This window comes from Thalia democratica, chromosome 6 (assembly GCF_965202585.1).
Source record: "Thalia democratica chromosome 6, ktThaDemo2.hap1.1, whole genome shotgun sequence".
Lineage (NCBI taxonomy): Eukaryota > Metazoa > Chordata > Thaliacea > Salpida > Salpidae > Thalia > Thalia democratica.
This window is the reverse complement of record NC_139170.1, coordinates 22,460,533-22,479,319: the sequence shown is the minus strand read 5'-3', so window position 1 is coordinate 22,479,319 and position 18,787 is coordinate 22,460,533. Positions and strand designations below refer to the sequence as shown.

General features: G+C 25.4%; 1 protein-coding gene across 1 annotated transcript in view; it reads left to right on the top strand.

Moving 5' to 3' along the window:
- The window catches only part of LOC145838897 (uncharacterized), a 47,202-nt gene extending 28,869 nt beyond the window's left edge, over positions 1–18,333 (top strand). The window contains exons 6-10 of the mRNA XM_082946518.1: positions 4,099–4,207; positions 12,982–13,079; positions 13,772–13,817; positions 13,940–14,010; positions 18,259–18,333. Coding sequence (XP_082802644.1) covers positions 4,099–4,207; positions 12,982–13,079; positions 13,772–13,817; positions 13,940–14,010; positions 18,259–18,333 — 399 coding nt within the window. The remainder of the gene's footprint in view (positions 1–4,098; positions 4,208–12,981; positions 13,080–13,771; positions 13,818–13,939; positions 14,011–18,258) is intronic.
- Positions 18,334–18,787: the final 454 nt, after the last annotated feature.

The window sequence follows — 18,787 nt, the reverse complement described above, 5'->3', positions numbered from 1 at the left end:
TTTCTAAATTCTCATGTAAGTTTATTTACCTTGAATAGTTATTTAATTTTTCTCGAAGTTTTAGTAGAATTTTTAAAATTATTTGTTATGTATTTGTTTGAACATGAATAAAGTTCAAGAAATTTTTATTTATTACAACAAAGTAATTATAGATTTATTACAACAAAATATAAAAATACATTTATTACTATGAAAGTGTAATGTGAAATTATGTATAGCTATTTGTTTTATTGTTGTTTGCCAAAAATTACGTGAAACAATTTAAAGTACTGTAACTTTATTTTAAATTAAGATGTCAATCAACTTATTGAATATAGATAAATTTGTTTTATAGTTTTTAAATTATGGTTTCTAACTTTACTCGAAAGATAAGTTTATATAATTAAAACCAGTGGTCTTTAAGCTATTGAAAATCTGTGCCCACTAAACTCCGAAAAAAAATTCTGTGCACCTTAAGTTTTAATTTATTTAGCCGCTAGTGGTAAGAACACGTAAACACTTTTGTTTGATTTTATTGGAAAACTACTTATTTTTATAAATTAAGAATTGATTTGAACTTAGTTTGTTTTTGCTTCTAAAATTTCTACAAATTTAATTTTAACGTAATAAACTCTTAATCAATTATTTCTCTTACATATGAGTTTTTTTTAATTTATTTATATTATTTTACAATATTTTCTTTATGTTACACGTCTTACATAAACTAATTAAAAATAGCATCTCTATTCTCTACAATACCTACTAAAATTCACTACTCTTAGTATGCCTTAATAACAAACAGCTTTGTAGTTAAAAATTAAGTTAATGATTTTTAATTTCAAGACTATTGTCTTTGTAAAACATAAGTGTTGAAACAAAAAAAAAAAACGGCACAAATAAAGCATCTAAAAATATTAAATACATTTAAAAGCACCATACCTCCTGGTGATTTTTCTACAAAACTACCCCAGATCTGCGCACTTGATGCTAATGTAGTGTTCCTCATTGCATATCGTAATGTTAAGTGTTACAATTAATTCTTTCTGAAGTCTTATGAAAATTTAAACTAATCAAAGTTGTTGTTGAAAAAAAAAAAAAAAACGTAGTACTTAAAAGAAAAAAAATGTTTATAATAAAATTAATAAATTGGTTAAGTTATCCACATCACAATTCAGTTACTTAAATAGATTGGTTAGCTTTTAACTTTTTAAGTGCACTGCTCCCAAAAGTAACAACAAAAGGACGTGGTAAAAATAAAACTTAAATATATTTTGATTCAACCAAACTACCCAGGAATTAAGGACAGTATAAAAGCTTGTCTGTGTTTTACAAAAAAATATAAACAAGCCTGAGTTTTTTAATATGTTAAAACTAGCTTAAGCTGGCCTGAATTTTTTATAAATCTCAAGCCTGAGTATTTTGAAATTCTAACAAGCCTGTTTGTTAAAACAATTACATGCCCTTATTTACTTCTAATCTGTATTAACTTGTACATTGAAATTTTAGATTAACAACTAGCAGTATAGTTTTAAATTTTGCTCAAGTTTTAAGTTTAAGTTATAGTTATAAATTCAATTTAAAAAATATTAATCAAATTAAAGTTGAAGTTACGTTCTGGTTTTAATAGCAAAATAAGTATCTTGCTGTGACTATCAAGAAAGTTATTTCATTTTTTAATAGTTGTTTTATTTTAGTATAAGTCAGATAAAAGACATTAGTTTTAGTAAATGAAAGTTGTATACGAATAAAAAATACGGTATACTTACAATTTTCACCCGCTCAATTCCCACCCAAAAAAAGAAATTAAGTGTTTTATTTTTTTTTGTTTACTATTTTTGTTTTTTAATATTTATTTTATACTGTCACTGTTCCCACTACCATTGGTTGGTAAGCGGTTCTCGGATTTGATCAGGTGGGAGAATTGATCGCAGGTTGGAACTGAGCAGTTCCAAAAAAATACATTCTAAATAAGTCATTAACCTATTTTGCAACTAAGACTAGTAAATTTCTACTTATATAAATATTGGCGTGGTTTGAAGCAAGCTCTTTTTTATAAAAACATTAATAAAAGCGAAATACTAAAAAAAAAGTACAATTTAATTTTTAAAACCTAAACTAAGTCAAATAATATATGGAAATTAAAACATATTTTTTTAGACGAAAAATTAGCCTTAAGTTTTGAAAAAAGTGTATAAACTAGTCTATCTTTTTAAACCCTAACAACCTGATCAAGTTAGCCTATTTTTTTTATTTACAGAATAAATATGTATATAGACATGTAAAAGGGATAGTCAATAAAAATAAGTTTGCTAATAAAATTTAACTGAAAAACTATAAAACATCATTAGAAAATTCTTCAATTAACAATTAATTAATTTAAAACTTAGAATTAGGTTTTGCAGGATATTATAGTATAACTTATTGTTTGAAAGTACAATTGTCAAAGCTGTTTTTTCACTTGAAAATGTTTTTAATAAAACGAAAGTAGCTATGAAATAAAAAGCGTGCATTTGTTCATGTCAAAGACAGTAGAAGTATTATTGTTTTATACAATAGTTTTATTCTTACTAAAAATTAAATAGTTCACTGTGTGAACAAAGGGTTTGGCATTGTCTTCGACACCAGAAAAAAAAATGGTTTAAATTATATCATTGTTTTAAAATTATACCTTTCAGTTTTAAGAAAGTAATTTTTTTTAAGGCAAAACTTTTTGCGACATTTGAAGTAACATTTTTTAATTTAATATTTTTATAAATCCTTCTGATAAAATTTCAAGTTCTCAAAAAGTGCACAAAATAAAAAATTGGTATTCTTACTTGCTACTTTAAGTTCAATTACAAAAATTATATTATGGAGTATAATTAACAGGTTTGCTTATCTTGAAACCAAAGAAAAATAAGTCATTTTTTTAAGCCACAAGTTAGTCTTAATGACCAAAAACTTGCCAAAGTTATACCATACTGGCCTAAATCATTCTGAATTTTAAAAAAATCTAAAATAGTAAGTGACAAGTACTAAAGAATATATAGCTAATAATGTTTACATAACTAAAAGTATTATTGTTAAAACAAAATGACTAGAATAAAATAAATACTTTTAAAGAAAAAGGAGTCATATGAAACCGAAAAATATTACTAAGTATCTACAAATAAATTTAAATAATAAAAGTTAAATTATATCCACAATAAAACCTTCACTTTACCTGTAAGTACAAAATTTTAGCTTTAAACTATAAAACTACTGAAAAAAGCTGTTTCATAAATTTTGTAGTCTTTTCTTATTTTAATTTTCAAAAAGAGCAGAGGTTTGATTTTTTAAGCATAATATTTTTAGTTAATTATCTACAGAATGTAGATCATATCAATATTTTAAATTTTATAATTATTTCATATAAAATTATCTGGTTTTGTTATAAATTGTTAGTTAAATTAACTGATTAATACTTAAGCAATTTAATACTTAGCAAAAAAAATTAAATATTAAAATTTGATTAAGAGAAGAAAAGACTAAAACTTATATCTATATATCCTTTGGGTTTTTAAGTTTTCCCTTCAATATTGGAACTTGTTGAATGAAAGATTTTCCATACACCAATCTATGACCATAGTTGTGAACTTTCACCTTTTTTCTGTCATATTATGTGGTTATACTCAAAAATACTGTAGGTTATACTAATGAAAATATTGAGTACTAAAATAGGCAGATGAGTAAAAGGGTCAAGAAATCAAATGTAAAATAAAACACACGGGCTGAATTTAGCTAAAATTTTAAACTGTATCGCTTATAATTAATAAATTTGAAAACTAATTAAACACTATTCTTTCTTTACTACACTAACACATGTTTCTGTGTGAACACACTTCAACGAAGATATAAAAATCAAGAAAATACATCTATTTTCGCTCGGATCTTTGTAAGCAAACGCTTATATTTTTATTTTTTATTCGTTAAATTCGAAAATATCTTTTAATTTTTTTTTATGCCCACTAAAAATGTTGTGCACACCATAAAAACCACCGATTAAAACGATTAAATGAATTTCAGCAAACTTATTTTTCAACTAATAATTATTTAATAGTTATGATTAATTTAAAGTTATAATTTAAGTCTTATTTACAGATAGAAGATAATAGAGAGAATGTTTCTTGTAGTAGATCAATTTCCTTTTTCGAAAAAGGCTCAAATGTTGATAAAAAAGTTGGTTCTGCTTATGCTCTTTCTAATATAGGTTAGTGGTTTTAAACTTTTAATTGAATTACACAAATTGTGTTTCTAGTTAACTTTTATAGTTTTATTATAAGGTTATGATAGCTTATAAGTTTTAATGATTTTTTTTTCTGTCTTCCATATAAAAAATTAAGGCTCTAACTACAACAGGGTTGCCACACACTCAGGGAAAAACTCAGGGCAGTTTTAATTTTTTCTAAAGATTTCAGGGAAGTTTTAAGAATTTTAAAATATCTCAGAGAACATTTTTTCAAGATCTAGAACTGAAAGGTTTTTTTCGTGCACCATTTTTCTCTTGGACCAAACTTTTTGAGTGTTTTTTGTCGTTGAATAAACAATATATATCTAGAATAAGATTTAGTTAATCCAGTTTCAATAATTTGTTTAAAAAAAAAAGAAAAATTATTAAGTGCTTATTTAGAATTTTTTTTAGCTTTGAGGCTAGATTTTCAATATTCTTAGAAATAACTTTGTAGTTTTTTTTTATGTTTTAAATTTGTATTTATCATGACTAAAGTTGAATGAAAACAAACAATTTAGAGATATAAAATTTATGGTTAACTATGCATTGAAAATTTCTAATAAACTTTTAATTTTTAGTTACATATGTAGTTTAATAAAACTATGTTGTACAGTGCTTATTCACTTATCCGGACGCTCACTTATTCGGACAGTTTCGCTCAGAAGAAAATTCAAAAATTTTCAATTGTAAACCCAAAAATTCATTCCAAAAATTGAACAACATTTAAAATTCCATGAGTTTTCTACTGAAAAACGTTGAAAAACTATAAAACAAACGTCTATTATTTCTTATTTTAGTAGAACTTCTAATAAAAACTAGTTTGTTAGGAGTGAAATGTTTCCGTAAAATTGACTTTAAACTAAGTCAAAATTTCTCGTTTTCTTTCTCTCTTTTTTTTCTTTCCTTTGTTTAAAAAGTTTTTTTTTCATTTAAAGAGAGAGGTTAATATTATTTTTCGTTTTTAAAGATAAATTTAGTTTATATTTTCTCTTAAACAAAAATTAACCTTTTTTCAAAATTAATAGTAAGGGCAGGTGGAATTGCAAATGATATTTTACTTGCTTGACCCTCAAAAAACGTATATAGTTGCAGAGGGTTATTAAAGTCTGATGTTTTTCTATCTTATAAAATAAATTAATTAACCTCAAGTTTAGCTATTATTATTTATCATTTTATTATATATTACTTACAATTACTATGTATTTGTTTTTACCATAACACTTCTATTATGCATTGCATTATATGCAGCAGTTATATTATTAAATGAAAAAATTGATTTTTTGTACTTATCCGGAATTTTGGTTATCCGGACATGTTTGCAGAAAAATCTTGCCAAACGTGTCCGGATAAGTAAATAAGCACTGTACTATAAGTCCTTATTTTCTAAATAGTTTATTTGTTAACAACTACTTGTTTTCAGTAAAAAAATATTTAAAAATGAGTATAGATTAGTGGTCTTACTTTTACATTAGAGGTTAAATCTCTATTTGTAATTAATTAAAAAAGTAGCTGTAATGGTAATTAATTTTTTAATGTGAATTTTTTAGAATATTTTTATTTTTATTTTGCAGATTTAATTTAAAAACTTTCTAAAATATGAGTAAAAAACAGTTTCAACCCTTTTTTTAAGTTCGCTGCACCATGAAGATTTTAATGGTTGTTTACTAGAGGATGTTGATAAATAAAAATTTAAATGTAAGTGGTGTGGTGGTAATACAGCAACTGCATTGTCAAACATGGGTATCAGAGCATTGAAGTTTCACAGTGTATCTAAAAAACATCTGAAGTTGAAAGACTTTAAGTTCAAAAATAATGCAATCAATTCACACTATGGTGGGGCTAACAGTTAAACAAGTTTATCAGCTACAGCTTCTTCGATAGCTGCTGAACTTTATTAGGCTCTCAAGTGTACTAAAGAAAACTCATCAGGAAACTCTTGTGAAAAAAATAACATCTTATTCACTACCATGTTTCCTGACAGTGAAATTACCAAAAAGTTTGGTATGAACAGAACCAAATATTCATACATAAAAAACTTAGGCATAGCCCTTTTTTAAAAGATGTTTTGAAAAAAACAGTTTTGTGATCATCTTTTTATTCAATATCATTTTATTAATGATTTAATAAAGTTTTTCAAAAACTCAATTTGATTTTGTACTACGATGCATGAAGAAAAAAAGTACACTGCTAATATTTTACTTCAGCATTTTCGGGCACTGTACTTCCGATAAATTGAAAAAAGCCCTATTGACCGAAATTCAAGACTTAAACCCAGAAAACATGAGGTATTAGTAATTTGCGCCGGAAGCTAAAAAAATCAGGGAAGTTTAAGGTTACTCAGGGAAGTTTCTGGTTCTTCAAGGAAGTTTTTTTTGATTTAAAGAGAGGCAACCCTGCTACAAGCCGCTCTATATACAATAGTTAGGTTTGTACGCATCTGTAAACTCAGGTTAAGTTAATAAGTTTTGCTAACTCAGGGTATGTCAGTCTCTAAATCTTCAAATTTTCTAAAAAGTAAATGGTTAAGATTTTGATAAGCTTTTGACATTACAGTTATAAATTTTGAATATTTAAAGTGTAAAAAAATAAATATAAACTCATAAAAAACAGATATGTTTACAAGGTTAAACTTTTCTAGATGTTTATATTTTCAATTTACCTTACTTAAAGTTATTATTCATTGTAAATAAGTATAATGTGAATTTTTAGTACTGATGATTTGAAACTGTTGTAAATACATGATACTTTGCATAATTTGAGAATATTTTTTTTTAGTAGGTTATAAAATTGTGAATTCATTTCTAAACAAGCAATTTGTTTTTATAGCCTTTACTTTTGTGAGATTGGAACACAAGATAAAATAAGTACTACCAGGCTTGCCAAAAAACCTAGAGATTGACAATTCAGGCCAAAAAAAGCTGGAATTTTAGACTATTTTGCATGTAAAGTAACAAAATTACGATTAAACACAAAAAATCTATAATAAAGATAAAAAAAAATAATACTTTTATTTTATTTAAAAATATGTTTTCATCAGCTTAACAATGTTTTTTAAATGTTGTTATACTATTTTAGACAGTTATTTTACCTGAGTTTAGTTTTATACTGAAAATGGACGAAAAAAATTCTTTTTTAAAAACCTGGAAGAGTATACGTAAAACCTTTAGCAACCCTAGTACTACTTCGTTTGAGCTATTTATCTACCATTATAAATCAAGTAGTTAGTCGGTTTTCAGACTTAAACAGGATTAAGTTCAATATACGTATTAATTTTCTTATCAGTAGTGTACTAAACAATTTTCACATTCAGTGATATTTCGTAATGAATTGAGTATATTTACTATTTAGAGGATTATAAAGTGAGTTGTGGTTAAAGTTAATTTGAATTGGGTGAGCTAGCAGCTTTTACTTAAGTAATATCAAAAAAATGCTAGTTTTAATTAGCAAAACAAAAATAATAGGTCATACCGTTTCAACTAATTATTTGCCCAACTGGGTCCTGACCAAATTAAAGAAAATGTCAAGGGATAAAAAAAGTGAGATCGAAGATGTTAGAGAAAGATTAAGTTTAGTGTGGCGCCTAATCAAAACAGTTTTCAGTAAAAAACTGGCAGCCAAAGTTGCGGCCTTCCCAATAAAACTAAGTTTTAAAGTTGTAGGACTAAATTGTTACATATATAGCTATTTTTGCGAATGTTTTTGTACCTGTATAGTTTTATTTAGTGTTTGTTATAAAGTCAGTTTTTTAAATGTCAAGTATCTTTATAAATTCTGTTTTCGTACGTCTTCTATGTTACATAACAATTTAAAATATTGTGAAGCTTTAAAGTGGCAATAACTCAGAGAAATATCTGATTTTTTATGAATTAAAAATATCCCATAACGTCCAATATAATTTAAATTTCATCTTAATTGTCACAAGTTACAATATTGTGCACCCAGTTTTTTGAATCAAGAATTAACATTTTAGAAAAATGCATTGTGAAAATTTTTCATGGTTAAAAAAAATATTTTAAAGATTGTTATGAATATAAATAAGAAAAAGAAATTCAAAGATGAGGGCTTATAATAAAAAAAATTTTTTACATAAGTTAACAAAAATTTAAATAATAATATGTTATAGAAACTCAAGAAAGAAAGGTCAGAATTCGTATAAAAATTATGTAAGTGCAAAAATTAATAATTAACATAGTTGTGTTTTTAGTTTGAAATTTCTTTTAGTATCTGATTACATCTCTAACTTTCAAATCTTAGATTTAAAAGTAACTTTACAAGTTAATTAAACTGTAAAACGTGGATAGTAACATATTAACTAAGATAAAAAAGTACTAAACATAGCTTAATTGTAAAAAACAAAGTGGACCCGCTATGGACTAAAGTAAATAGATATGTTAAAAAAGCTTAGATTAGTAATAATGCTTTTTAACGCTTTGCGCATTTTCTCCTCTCGAGAACGTGACTGGTGCACTCAGAAGCGAAATAATTTTTGTTTATAAGCGCTTGTGAAAGGCTCAAATGGTTTTTTTTTTGTTCAGCACGTTTTTTATTACTTACATTTTCTTAGCTTTGTAATGAACGCGTTTATTTTTCTTCATTGTGGTTTATATTTTTTAGCACCTCTTTATTCTTAGTAGAGTGCTTATAAAAAATAAGACCTTTAAGTTTTCAGCTCAAATTTTTAATAGCAATTAGCAAAAAAACACGTCGTGCAAAATTTAAGCTCTTTATTTAAAACTTTAACGCTAACACTTTTTGATCATCTAAAAACAATCCCAATGCAAACTGTATGGGACCCAAAAATGCGACCTTAAAGCTTTTAGCTGAAATTTTATACTGTGAAAATTATCACAAAAACATATTGTGTAGATTTTAAGACGATTTGAAGGAAGTTTCACAGAGACCTTATTGATTTTCAGTATTTTATTTTTTGAAAAGATTAAGAAATTTTCTTTTGTTAATAATAAAACAATAATAAGCTTTGAAAATTTACTAATTTATTATTTATCCTAATTAATTTAAAAATATAAAACAAATAAGTTCTGCAGAAGTATACAAAGGATTGAAAAATATTAGTTCCAAGTAGGTTTAAAGCAAATAAATTTTATGATAAGGTGTTAAATTCAGGGTTGCCACAAGGTCAGGAAAAACTAAAAAAAAAAAGAAAACGTCAGAAAAAAATATGGGTTTAAAAAAAAAGTCAGGAAATTCGACAAAATTAAAAAAAATTTCAGGTTTTGTTTGTTGAAATTTACAAAATTCTTAGTTTTCCGAAGACTTCAAATGGTAAAAAAATAATTAAAATGAGTGCAAAAAGAAATGAAGCCCACAAACTGTGGCTAGATTTAGAGAAATGATTCTCTTCGACAAGTGTAGAGGCAGCAGATGAGAACGATTTAAATAAAAACAGGTAAATGGTTTCAACTATAAAAAAATTAAGCGGGATAAAGACCAGATGAAGGAAACCATATCTTTATTAGATGAAGAGGATGAAGTGCTAATAAAGAAGCGGAGAAAATAAATTTTAGTAATATTGTAAAAAAAAAACTGTGTTTGATTAAGTTCTTTATTGTTTAAAGGTTTTAATTGTAAAAATTCCTTATATGTCTTTTCGTTTATTTTTACATTTATGTTAGGAAATGATAAATTATTGTTTACTTTTTTAGACAAGTTGTGTTTATAAGTTAGAAAATATAAGTATTTTGTATACCATTTGCAACTTAATATCAATAGATTATTTATTTTGTTTTTTTTTATTTTATTACACAAAGCTTTTCAAAATCATACAAGATTTCTTTGTCAAGTGATAAATTTTAAATGAAATTTGAAAAAATGTTTGTTAAGTGAATAGCTTAAAAAATAACTTAAAATTATGACGTATGAACAAATTAAAATAAATAAATAAATTAGAGATTCAGTAATTAAAACTAAAGGTATGTTTATTAATAGATAGTTAATAATGTTGTTTTACCATTTAATGCTACTTGCGTATTTTAGTTAGGTCGCTCTTCCTCAATCAATATTGATTCCAGGCTGTAGAGTTCGCTTTTCTTACATCGTTTTAAAACTTTAAAATTTTGAACAATGTCAGAGTTTTGACAGGATGTGCAATTAAAAAGATGTTCAAATATTGCGCTGTTTTTATCTGTTCCGCAGTGGTCTGTAATTCGTCGGAATATTTGCCGTGATGTTTCTCCAATGTAAGAGATGGTCTGATCTGCAGAGCAGGTATATTTATAAATAACATTCGCGTCAAATACTTTCGAGCATTTACTTTTGTTGCTGAAGGAGTCAGAAACTTTTTTGCTGGTGTAGGCCGGTTTAATATTAATGTTGTATTTTTGAAATATGGATGCTATTCGTTTTTGGAATCTTATTGAACAACTACAAACGTAAACTGTTGTAAAATAAGCGTAGTTTACGGTGTCTGTTTTCTTTTCATTTTTTGTGTTAATATTTTCATTTTGTTTAAATGTTGAATTGTCGATTTTGTGAGCTTCAAGAAGTTTGTTGATTTTGGACTCGTTAAGGTTTATTGGATACTGATTCTTGAATAATAAGTTTTTAATTTTTGTAAGTTCATCTTTAAAAGTGGTAAAATTTGAGCATATATTAAGCGCTCTGTTTAGATAAAAGTTTATTATACCGAGTTTCCAAGATTTAGGACAAATACTAGTATATTGCATTATTAGACCTGTGTCTGTTGGTTTTCTGTACACATTTGTGTGTAGTTGGTTTGATATTTGTTTAACTTCAGTGTCGAGAAACGGTAGTTTTCCGTCAACGGATCTTTCTAAAGTGAATTTTAAGTTTGGGTGTAGAATATTCATTTCATGATAGAAGTTTGTTAGTTCAGTTTGGTCTTGTGTGACTACGAATATGTCATCTACATACCTTGTGTAGAATAGTATATGCTCAAATTTTACCGCTTTTAAAGATGAACTAACAAAAATTAAAAACTTATTACTCAAGAATCAGTATCCAACAAACCTTATAGAGTCCAAAATCAACAAACTTCTTGAAGCTCACAAAATCGACAATTCAACATTTAAACAAAATGAAAATATTAACACAAAAAATGAAAAGAAAACAGAAACCGAAAACTACGCTTATTTCACAACAGTTTACGTTTGTAGTTGTTCAATAAGATTCCAAAAACGAATAGCATCCATATTTCAAAAACACAACATTAATATTAAACCGGCCTACACCAGCAAAAAAGTTTCTGACTCCTTCAGCAACAAAAGTAAATGCTCGAAAGTATTTGACGCGAATGTTATTTATAAATATACCTGCTCTGCAGATCAGACCATCTCTTACATTGAAGAAACATCACGGCAAATATTCCGACGAATTACAGACCACTGCGGAACAGATAAAAACAGCGCAATATTTGAACATCTTTTTAATTGCACATCCTGTCAAAACTCTGACATTGTTCAAAATTTCAAAGTTTTAAAACGATGTAAGAAAAGCGAACTCTACAGCCTGGAATCAATATTGATTGAGGAAGAGCGACCTAACTAAAATACGCAAGTAGCATTAAATGGTAAAACAACATTATTAACAATCTATTAATAAACATACCTTTAGTTTTAATTACTGAATCTCTAATTTATTTATTTATTTTAATTTATTCATACGTCATAATTTTAAGTTATTTTTTAAGCTATTCACTTAACAAACATTTTTTCAAATTTCATTTAAAATTTATCACTTGACAAAGAAATCTTGTATGATTTTGAAAAGCTTTGTGTAATAAAATATAAAAAACAAAATGAATAATTTATTGATATTAAGTTGCAAATGGTATATAAATACGTTCAAAAACCTTCCTATAATAGTAATAAGTATTTTGCTGATAGAGCTGTTTATTGCAAATACATCAATCATACACCGATGGCTCAAGTGATGTAATAGAAGTTAGATGATTGAATTCAGCAAAAAAGTTGTTGTTTTAACCTGTATAAAAATAAGATTGAAAGCTTTAAATAGTTTTAAGTGTTTGATCGTATTTTACAATAAGTTTAACTTTAGAATTTGATTTAGAAAAGTAAGAAAAAAATTTTGTAAAAAGTCAGGAAATTTTTCTCAGCTTGATCTGTTGCAACCCTGTAAATTACTATTTGTTTTTGTTTAATTATACCTAACTATAGTATATTTGTTTTGTTTATTTATAGTTTTTAAAATGAAATAGAGTAAATAAAGTTTTTTTTTATAAAATTTATGCGGATTTATGGTTTATTTTATTAGATGTTTAAAGTATTTTAACATATTCAAAATCCACTTCAGTTTGGCTTATATTAACTATCAAAAGGATCGCCAAAAAACCTGGAATCCTGGAAATTAACAATTTAGGCAAAAATAATCTGGGAAAACCTTAAATTTTAAAGTTGAACTATTTATCTGTGTACAGTCATGAAATTTCGATTATATACAAAAAATCTATCATAAAGATTAAAAAAGTTCATTTTGTTTGAATTATTTTTCATTAAAAAACTCATAAAATAGCTTTACAGTTTCTAAATTATATAATGTTGTTATACTAAAATTGAACCAAAAAACTTTTTTTTTTTAACCTGGAAGTAATTTACAAAAAGAATTTGGCAACCCTGTATAAATCAGGTAAAAGTTATAAACAATTTTTTAAAGTTATGTATTTAGTTATAAATTTAACGTAGTTTTTTACATTAATTTTTTTTTTTTAATAAGCAAAATTAAACAACTCTAATTTTTTTTTTATTGTTTTTAATTAGAAACCAGCCCAATATTATGGAAACCACATCAAAAAGAAAAATCAACTCCAGTGAAAAATGAAATAACTAAAAATTTATTCGAAAACGAATTTTTAAATGTAATTGATTAGTTAAACAGCACTTATTTGATGTTATCACTAAAACTAAAGCTAATTTTTCATGAGTATTTTTAAAATTTTAATAAATTAAAAAGCTTATAATTTTTTATTTTTTACCATAAAAAATTTCTTTTTTAAATATTATATTATGTTTAAATTTTATAACTCTGAACTAAAAGGAGAATTTCAGAGCATTTATATTATATAAAAGAGTTCAAATTAATAAAAAAAAGTAATTAATAAGGCTTTAGTCAAAGTGTTAAATAAAATGTATTATAAATCTAGTTTATTGGAAAGTATCTTCTTAAGCGGTATTAAAGCTATCTTTCTCAGAGTTCTTGGTTTTATTTTTAATGTAGAAATAAGTTGAATGTAGAAAAAATATTTTTTAATGAAAAAAGTGATCTCTTTATAAGTATTTTTTGATAGATAGGTTTTCGTAATATAGTTGTTTAATTTCAAAAAAAGCTATAAAAAACGTAATAAAAGTTGCTATTTTTTTAAACGAATCTTAGAAAACTTACTATATATCAAAAGCATTTTATAGTTATCACATTTGGTTTTTTTTTAGTACCCTGTAATACTTATATCAGCACAGTGTTGATTTTATTTGAATGTTTATATAGATTTTCAAAATTTTAGTTTTACATGTTTTTTTAGTGTAAATATTAAAATCTCATATTTGGTTATAGAGTTTTAGTGATCAACACGCTGAAAGTTCACTGAATAGTTTGTCAGGTAGGTTTTCACTTGAAAGTTTGTTTAGTTGATACTTTTTCTAAATAAAAACGTAAACATAGTTTTTGTTAAAATGTTATGTTTCTAAAGGTATACTAATTACAAATAAGTATATGTTTTAGAAAAAAGACTAGTGCATCATTCATTTAATTCCGACAGTTTGTTTAGAAATGAAGGAAATGTCTTACTTTCGGTATGTTATTTTTTATTTAAATGTAATTGCTAAAATATTTTTAGGCTGAATTTTGTTAATTTTTTTCTTCGAAGTTTTTTAAGAGCTATTATAAAAAAACTACAATTATAAATAACAACAATAATAAAGTTATTAACTAAAGAAGTAACTAAGTTACTTTTATAGAGCTCTTAAAGTAAGTGATTAATTAATTTTTTTGATCTGCAGGTAACATGTTAACTAAAAATGTTTAGATAATGTACAAAAAAGCAACATAATGTTTGTCAATATTTTAACTTAACCTTTATAACAAATTAAAAATACCTAAGCTATTCTTACATGTAACGAAATTTCGACTAAATACGAAAAATATATCATATAGATTTTAAAAAAGTTTGTATTATTATTTATTTTAATTAAAATACAAATTTTAAGTAGCTTTACAGAATGTTTTTCATTGTTGTTATACAATTAAAGACAGTTTTTTTAACTTTAGTTCAATTTTATACTAAAAATGGACCAAAAAACTTGTTTTTAAAAACCTGGAAGAAATTTAACAAAAACATTTGGCAACTATGTTCAGGCTAAATCTTTTTTTTTTTGAAAAATTTTAGTTTTTGTCAGTTCAAATAGTTGAAATTTTATTTTTTACTAGATTTGAGAATATGTGTTTTTAGTAAAACGTTAAACTGTCAATTTCTTTCTTAATAAGAACTTGGTACAATCTGTTTTTAATAGTATCTCGTATACTGCTAATATGCATGATTGCCAAAAAACCTGTAATTTGACCATTTAGGCTTATAAGCTACAATTTGAGAAGTTTTGAAAAAAACTGTAATTTTCAACAAAAAGTACTAAAAATCTTGGAAAGGCCTGAAATTTAAAAAAAAACATGTAAAGTAATGAAATTTCGATTTGAAACAAAAAAAATTGTTATATAAATGAAATTTTTTGTTAATATTTTTTTATTAAAACAATTTTTTTTAATTTTTCAATGTTTTTTGCTAATTTAAATAGTTTTTTAGCTTAAACTTAGTTATATACTTAAAATAGACCAAAAACTTGTATTTTTGAAAACCTGTAAAAAATCAGAAAACCAGGAAGAAGTTTCTTAAAAACTTTTGGCAACCCTGCAATAAAGTGTTTTACTTTTTTTCTTTTTTTTTTTATTGTTGCTTTGCAGACAACGTTTTTGATAAGGCATTTTGATGAGTTTTTGATCAGCATTTTCACGTTGATTCATAATAAATGAAAGCTTTTTAAAAACTCTCATTGACATCTCAGTTTGGTTGTTAAAAATAGTTTATCTATGCTTTACTAAACTTTACTATAGCTTTACTAAACTTTGATATAACATGTTAGTAAACCTCTTTATTAGTTTTATTCATAGTAATCTTCAGTTTTTTTACCAGTTTTCATTAGTTTTTTGTTTTGTGTTCAAATAAAGTTTGTAAACTTAAGCTAATCCTAAATGCAGGGTTACCACAAAGTCTGGAAAAACAAAAAAAAAAAGTCAAAAGTCAGGAAAAAATGTCAGAAAATTTAATTTACCATTCTCTTGATAAGTTAGTTATCACTAAAAACTGCATTTTGCAAATGTAAATTTCTAAAAAAATTGCTTTTACAATTCATTTTTTAGGGTTTAATTTTTGGAATATATTAAAATTTTTTATGGTCTCACGTAAAAACCACGTGTTTGATGTCTAATAGAACAGCAAAGAAAAGTGATTTAAAACTTAAGGTAAATAATTTTTTGATTGAGCAAAGTGAAAATATTGAATATCAAGGTATGGTATTAGGTGACGAGTTGAGTTGGAAAGCACATTTAAATTGCCTTAAATTTAAGCTTTCGAGAAGTTGTTTTATGGTTTAAAATTTGAGATATTATTTGGATACGAGTTCTAATTGTTTTTTTTTTTTTTTTGTTAGTTATATATATTTTTTTTTTTTTTTAAACTTATTTAAAAGTTTGTTTTTTCTTACTAGCTTCAAAACTTAACATATTTTAAGTCTCTTGTTATGTATTTTTTATCGGTTTTAATTGAAAATTTAATTAAGAAAAGTCAGGAATTATGTTTTAGCTTGATCTGTGGCAACCCTGTTAATGTCTCTATAAATGTTAATTTCGATTTTCAGATATTAGTTCTGTGATAATTTGAAAATATATAACGAAAATCTTTATAAACCATTAGAAATAATACAGCTTATAGTTTAAAATAAAAAATATTAATAAATAAAAACAAAAACGAGGAACTCAAGTTGTAAAGATTTGACTTTAAAGTATTAATGTATTTTGATATGTACAATAAAAATCTTTAAAATTTGTCACACTTTGTATCAAATTTACTTTAATTAATTAATATGTAAAGCGATAATACTATTTTGTTTTATTTATTATAGCTTGCAGTTTATTTGTAATTTTACCTTCAAAAAAGTTTAATTCGGAATAAAATTTTGTGTGACCTACAAAAATATTTAAAATGCTTTTTTTGATTTTGTGCGTTTTTGGTGTAGTTAAGTTTAAATGCTGCTCTATCATTAACATCATATGTGATCGTACTTTTTCAGCTATATCTATGACATATCAGGAGGAATGTTTGAGACGAGAACGGGTCAGAAAAGCACAGGTGACACTTTAGCACAGAGTGACACTTTAGCACGGTGTGACAATTTATCATGGTCACTTTAGCACGGAGTGACAATTTAGCACAGAATTTATTTTGCTTTTTTTTTTTCTTTGCTTAAATCACATTAGGTACTGTATTTTTTAAAAATCTAAAAACGAACTATGCAACATGTAAACTAAAAGTTAACAAGCTTTATATTAGTTACAAGTTTAGGCTTTAGTTAAAACTAAAAGAGATGTAAATTTAAAAACTTTATTAACTTGTTTAACTATTTAATTTTAGATGAAAACATTTTGATAACTTTACTTTTAAGTTTTCGACATAAAAATATTTTAATAAAGCTAGCAATAAATACAGTTTTAAGAGTTATTAAAACATTTATTTAAATGCTTTAACTAATTTTAATTAAGCTAAACTTTAAGCGTAAGTTTTAAATAAAAAGTGAGGTGTATAAAGATTAAAAACTTTCTTATTTAATTTTAAGCCCATAGTAAAAACTTTATTTATAATTTTTTTTTAAGACGATATTTTTCAAAGTGTTAGAACTTATGTTCACAATTTTTTGTTTGTTATGTTAAATATTTTAGATAATTGAACATTATTTAAATGAACATTTTAAAAGGTTTGAAATTATTACATGCCAAAATGTCACTCCTTGCTAAAGTGACGCTGTGCTTTTCTGACACCTACCCTTTTGAGACACTTAAATATAAGAATGTTTTCACTGCATATTAATGAAACACTTAAGATAAAACTACTATTTTTTAAAAATTAGGATACATTTTTATAAAAAATCTTTATCACATATTAATTTGACTATTTAATATTATAATACAGAGTTTTAACAATTTTCTAAACTCTTTAACTCCCTTTTAAAAACTCCGAATAAGTTTAAGGCATCTTAAAAAATAAAGTCGTAAACACTGCGGTTAGTATAAATTTCGTATAAATACCTAAAATTTTTATTTGGACGTTTTCAAAGTACGATATCAATGCTGTGGTATGTGTATAACTAAGTTATGAAAATACAGAGAAACAGATTTCATCAGAGCTTATAATTTTTTATCATTATCCTTTTCATGCATAGCTAAAATATCTCGGCAAAGGGAAACCAGAAGATATTTATACTACGTGATCTTATCTTTTCTGATGATGGTGCACGCGTAGCTCACTCTTCCCAAAATATTCAGACACTATTGAGACAGTTTTCATTAGCATACTCGGATTTCGGTCTTCAACTAATTAAAAAACTAAAATCTTAAGTCAAAGTACCAATATTCTACCATCAATTAAGATAAATGTCAAGGATATCGAAATTATAAAAGAATCTGAAATCTTGGTTTAAACGTTGAGACAAACGTCTATGCGGTTGCGAAACATGGACGTAGTCTAGCTTGCGGGACAAGAAAATCAACACCTTTCACCTACGATAACATTTTTAAGTCTTTAGAATTGGATGGTAACAAAAAATCACCAACGATAATGTGTTGAGATGACGAACTGGTCTCCCCACTATTATCTTTACCGTCAGCCAGCGCTGCCGTGGTAATTTTTTAAGGTTGAGTGAAAAGCAAGTCCAAAGTTTTTATTGTATAGTTAGTTAGTCTTTGTCAACCGCAATCGTTTAGCACTACATTTTAAGGACGTTTGTAAGCGCGACCTAAAAAGCTTGAATGTCAGCAATGATGAGATGGAGGTGCTTGCAGTTGACCGCTAAAATTGGCATTCTAAGGTATACAAAAGACTAAAAGAAAAGGAAATACAAAGTTTTAAGAAACCAAAGTATAAGAAGAAATGAGAATCAATTTTGTTTAATTGTTTTGCCTACTATTTTGTTGCATGACTATGTTAATAATTGTTCATTTACTATTGTGTATTTTATTCATATTGTTAAGCGCAAAACGCATAGCCAATTTCGGCTGATAGAAAGCTTATAAATATAAATTTACAATGATTTCTATAGAATATTTTTACAAGCATTTTTTTTATAAATGAAAAAAGTAGTGATCTACCGGATCCGGCTGTTTTTCATTTAAAACCTGGTCCATTTTATTGGAAAGACTTAGCTTTCCGCGATCAGCTTCTTTTAGTTTTATACTTAGGTTATTGTGTTTTTGCATAGAAAACTTTTTTATAGAAATTTAAATAAACCAATTAAGATTTTTGTATTC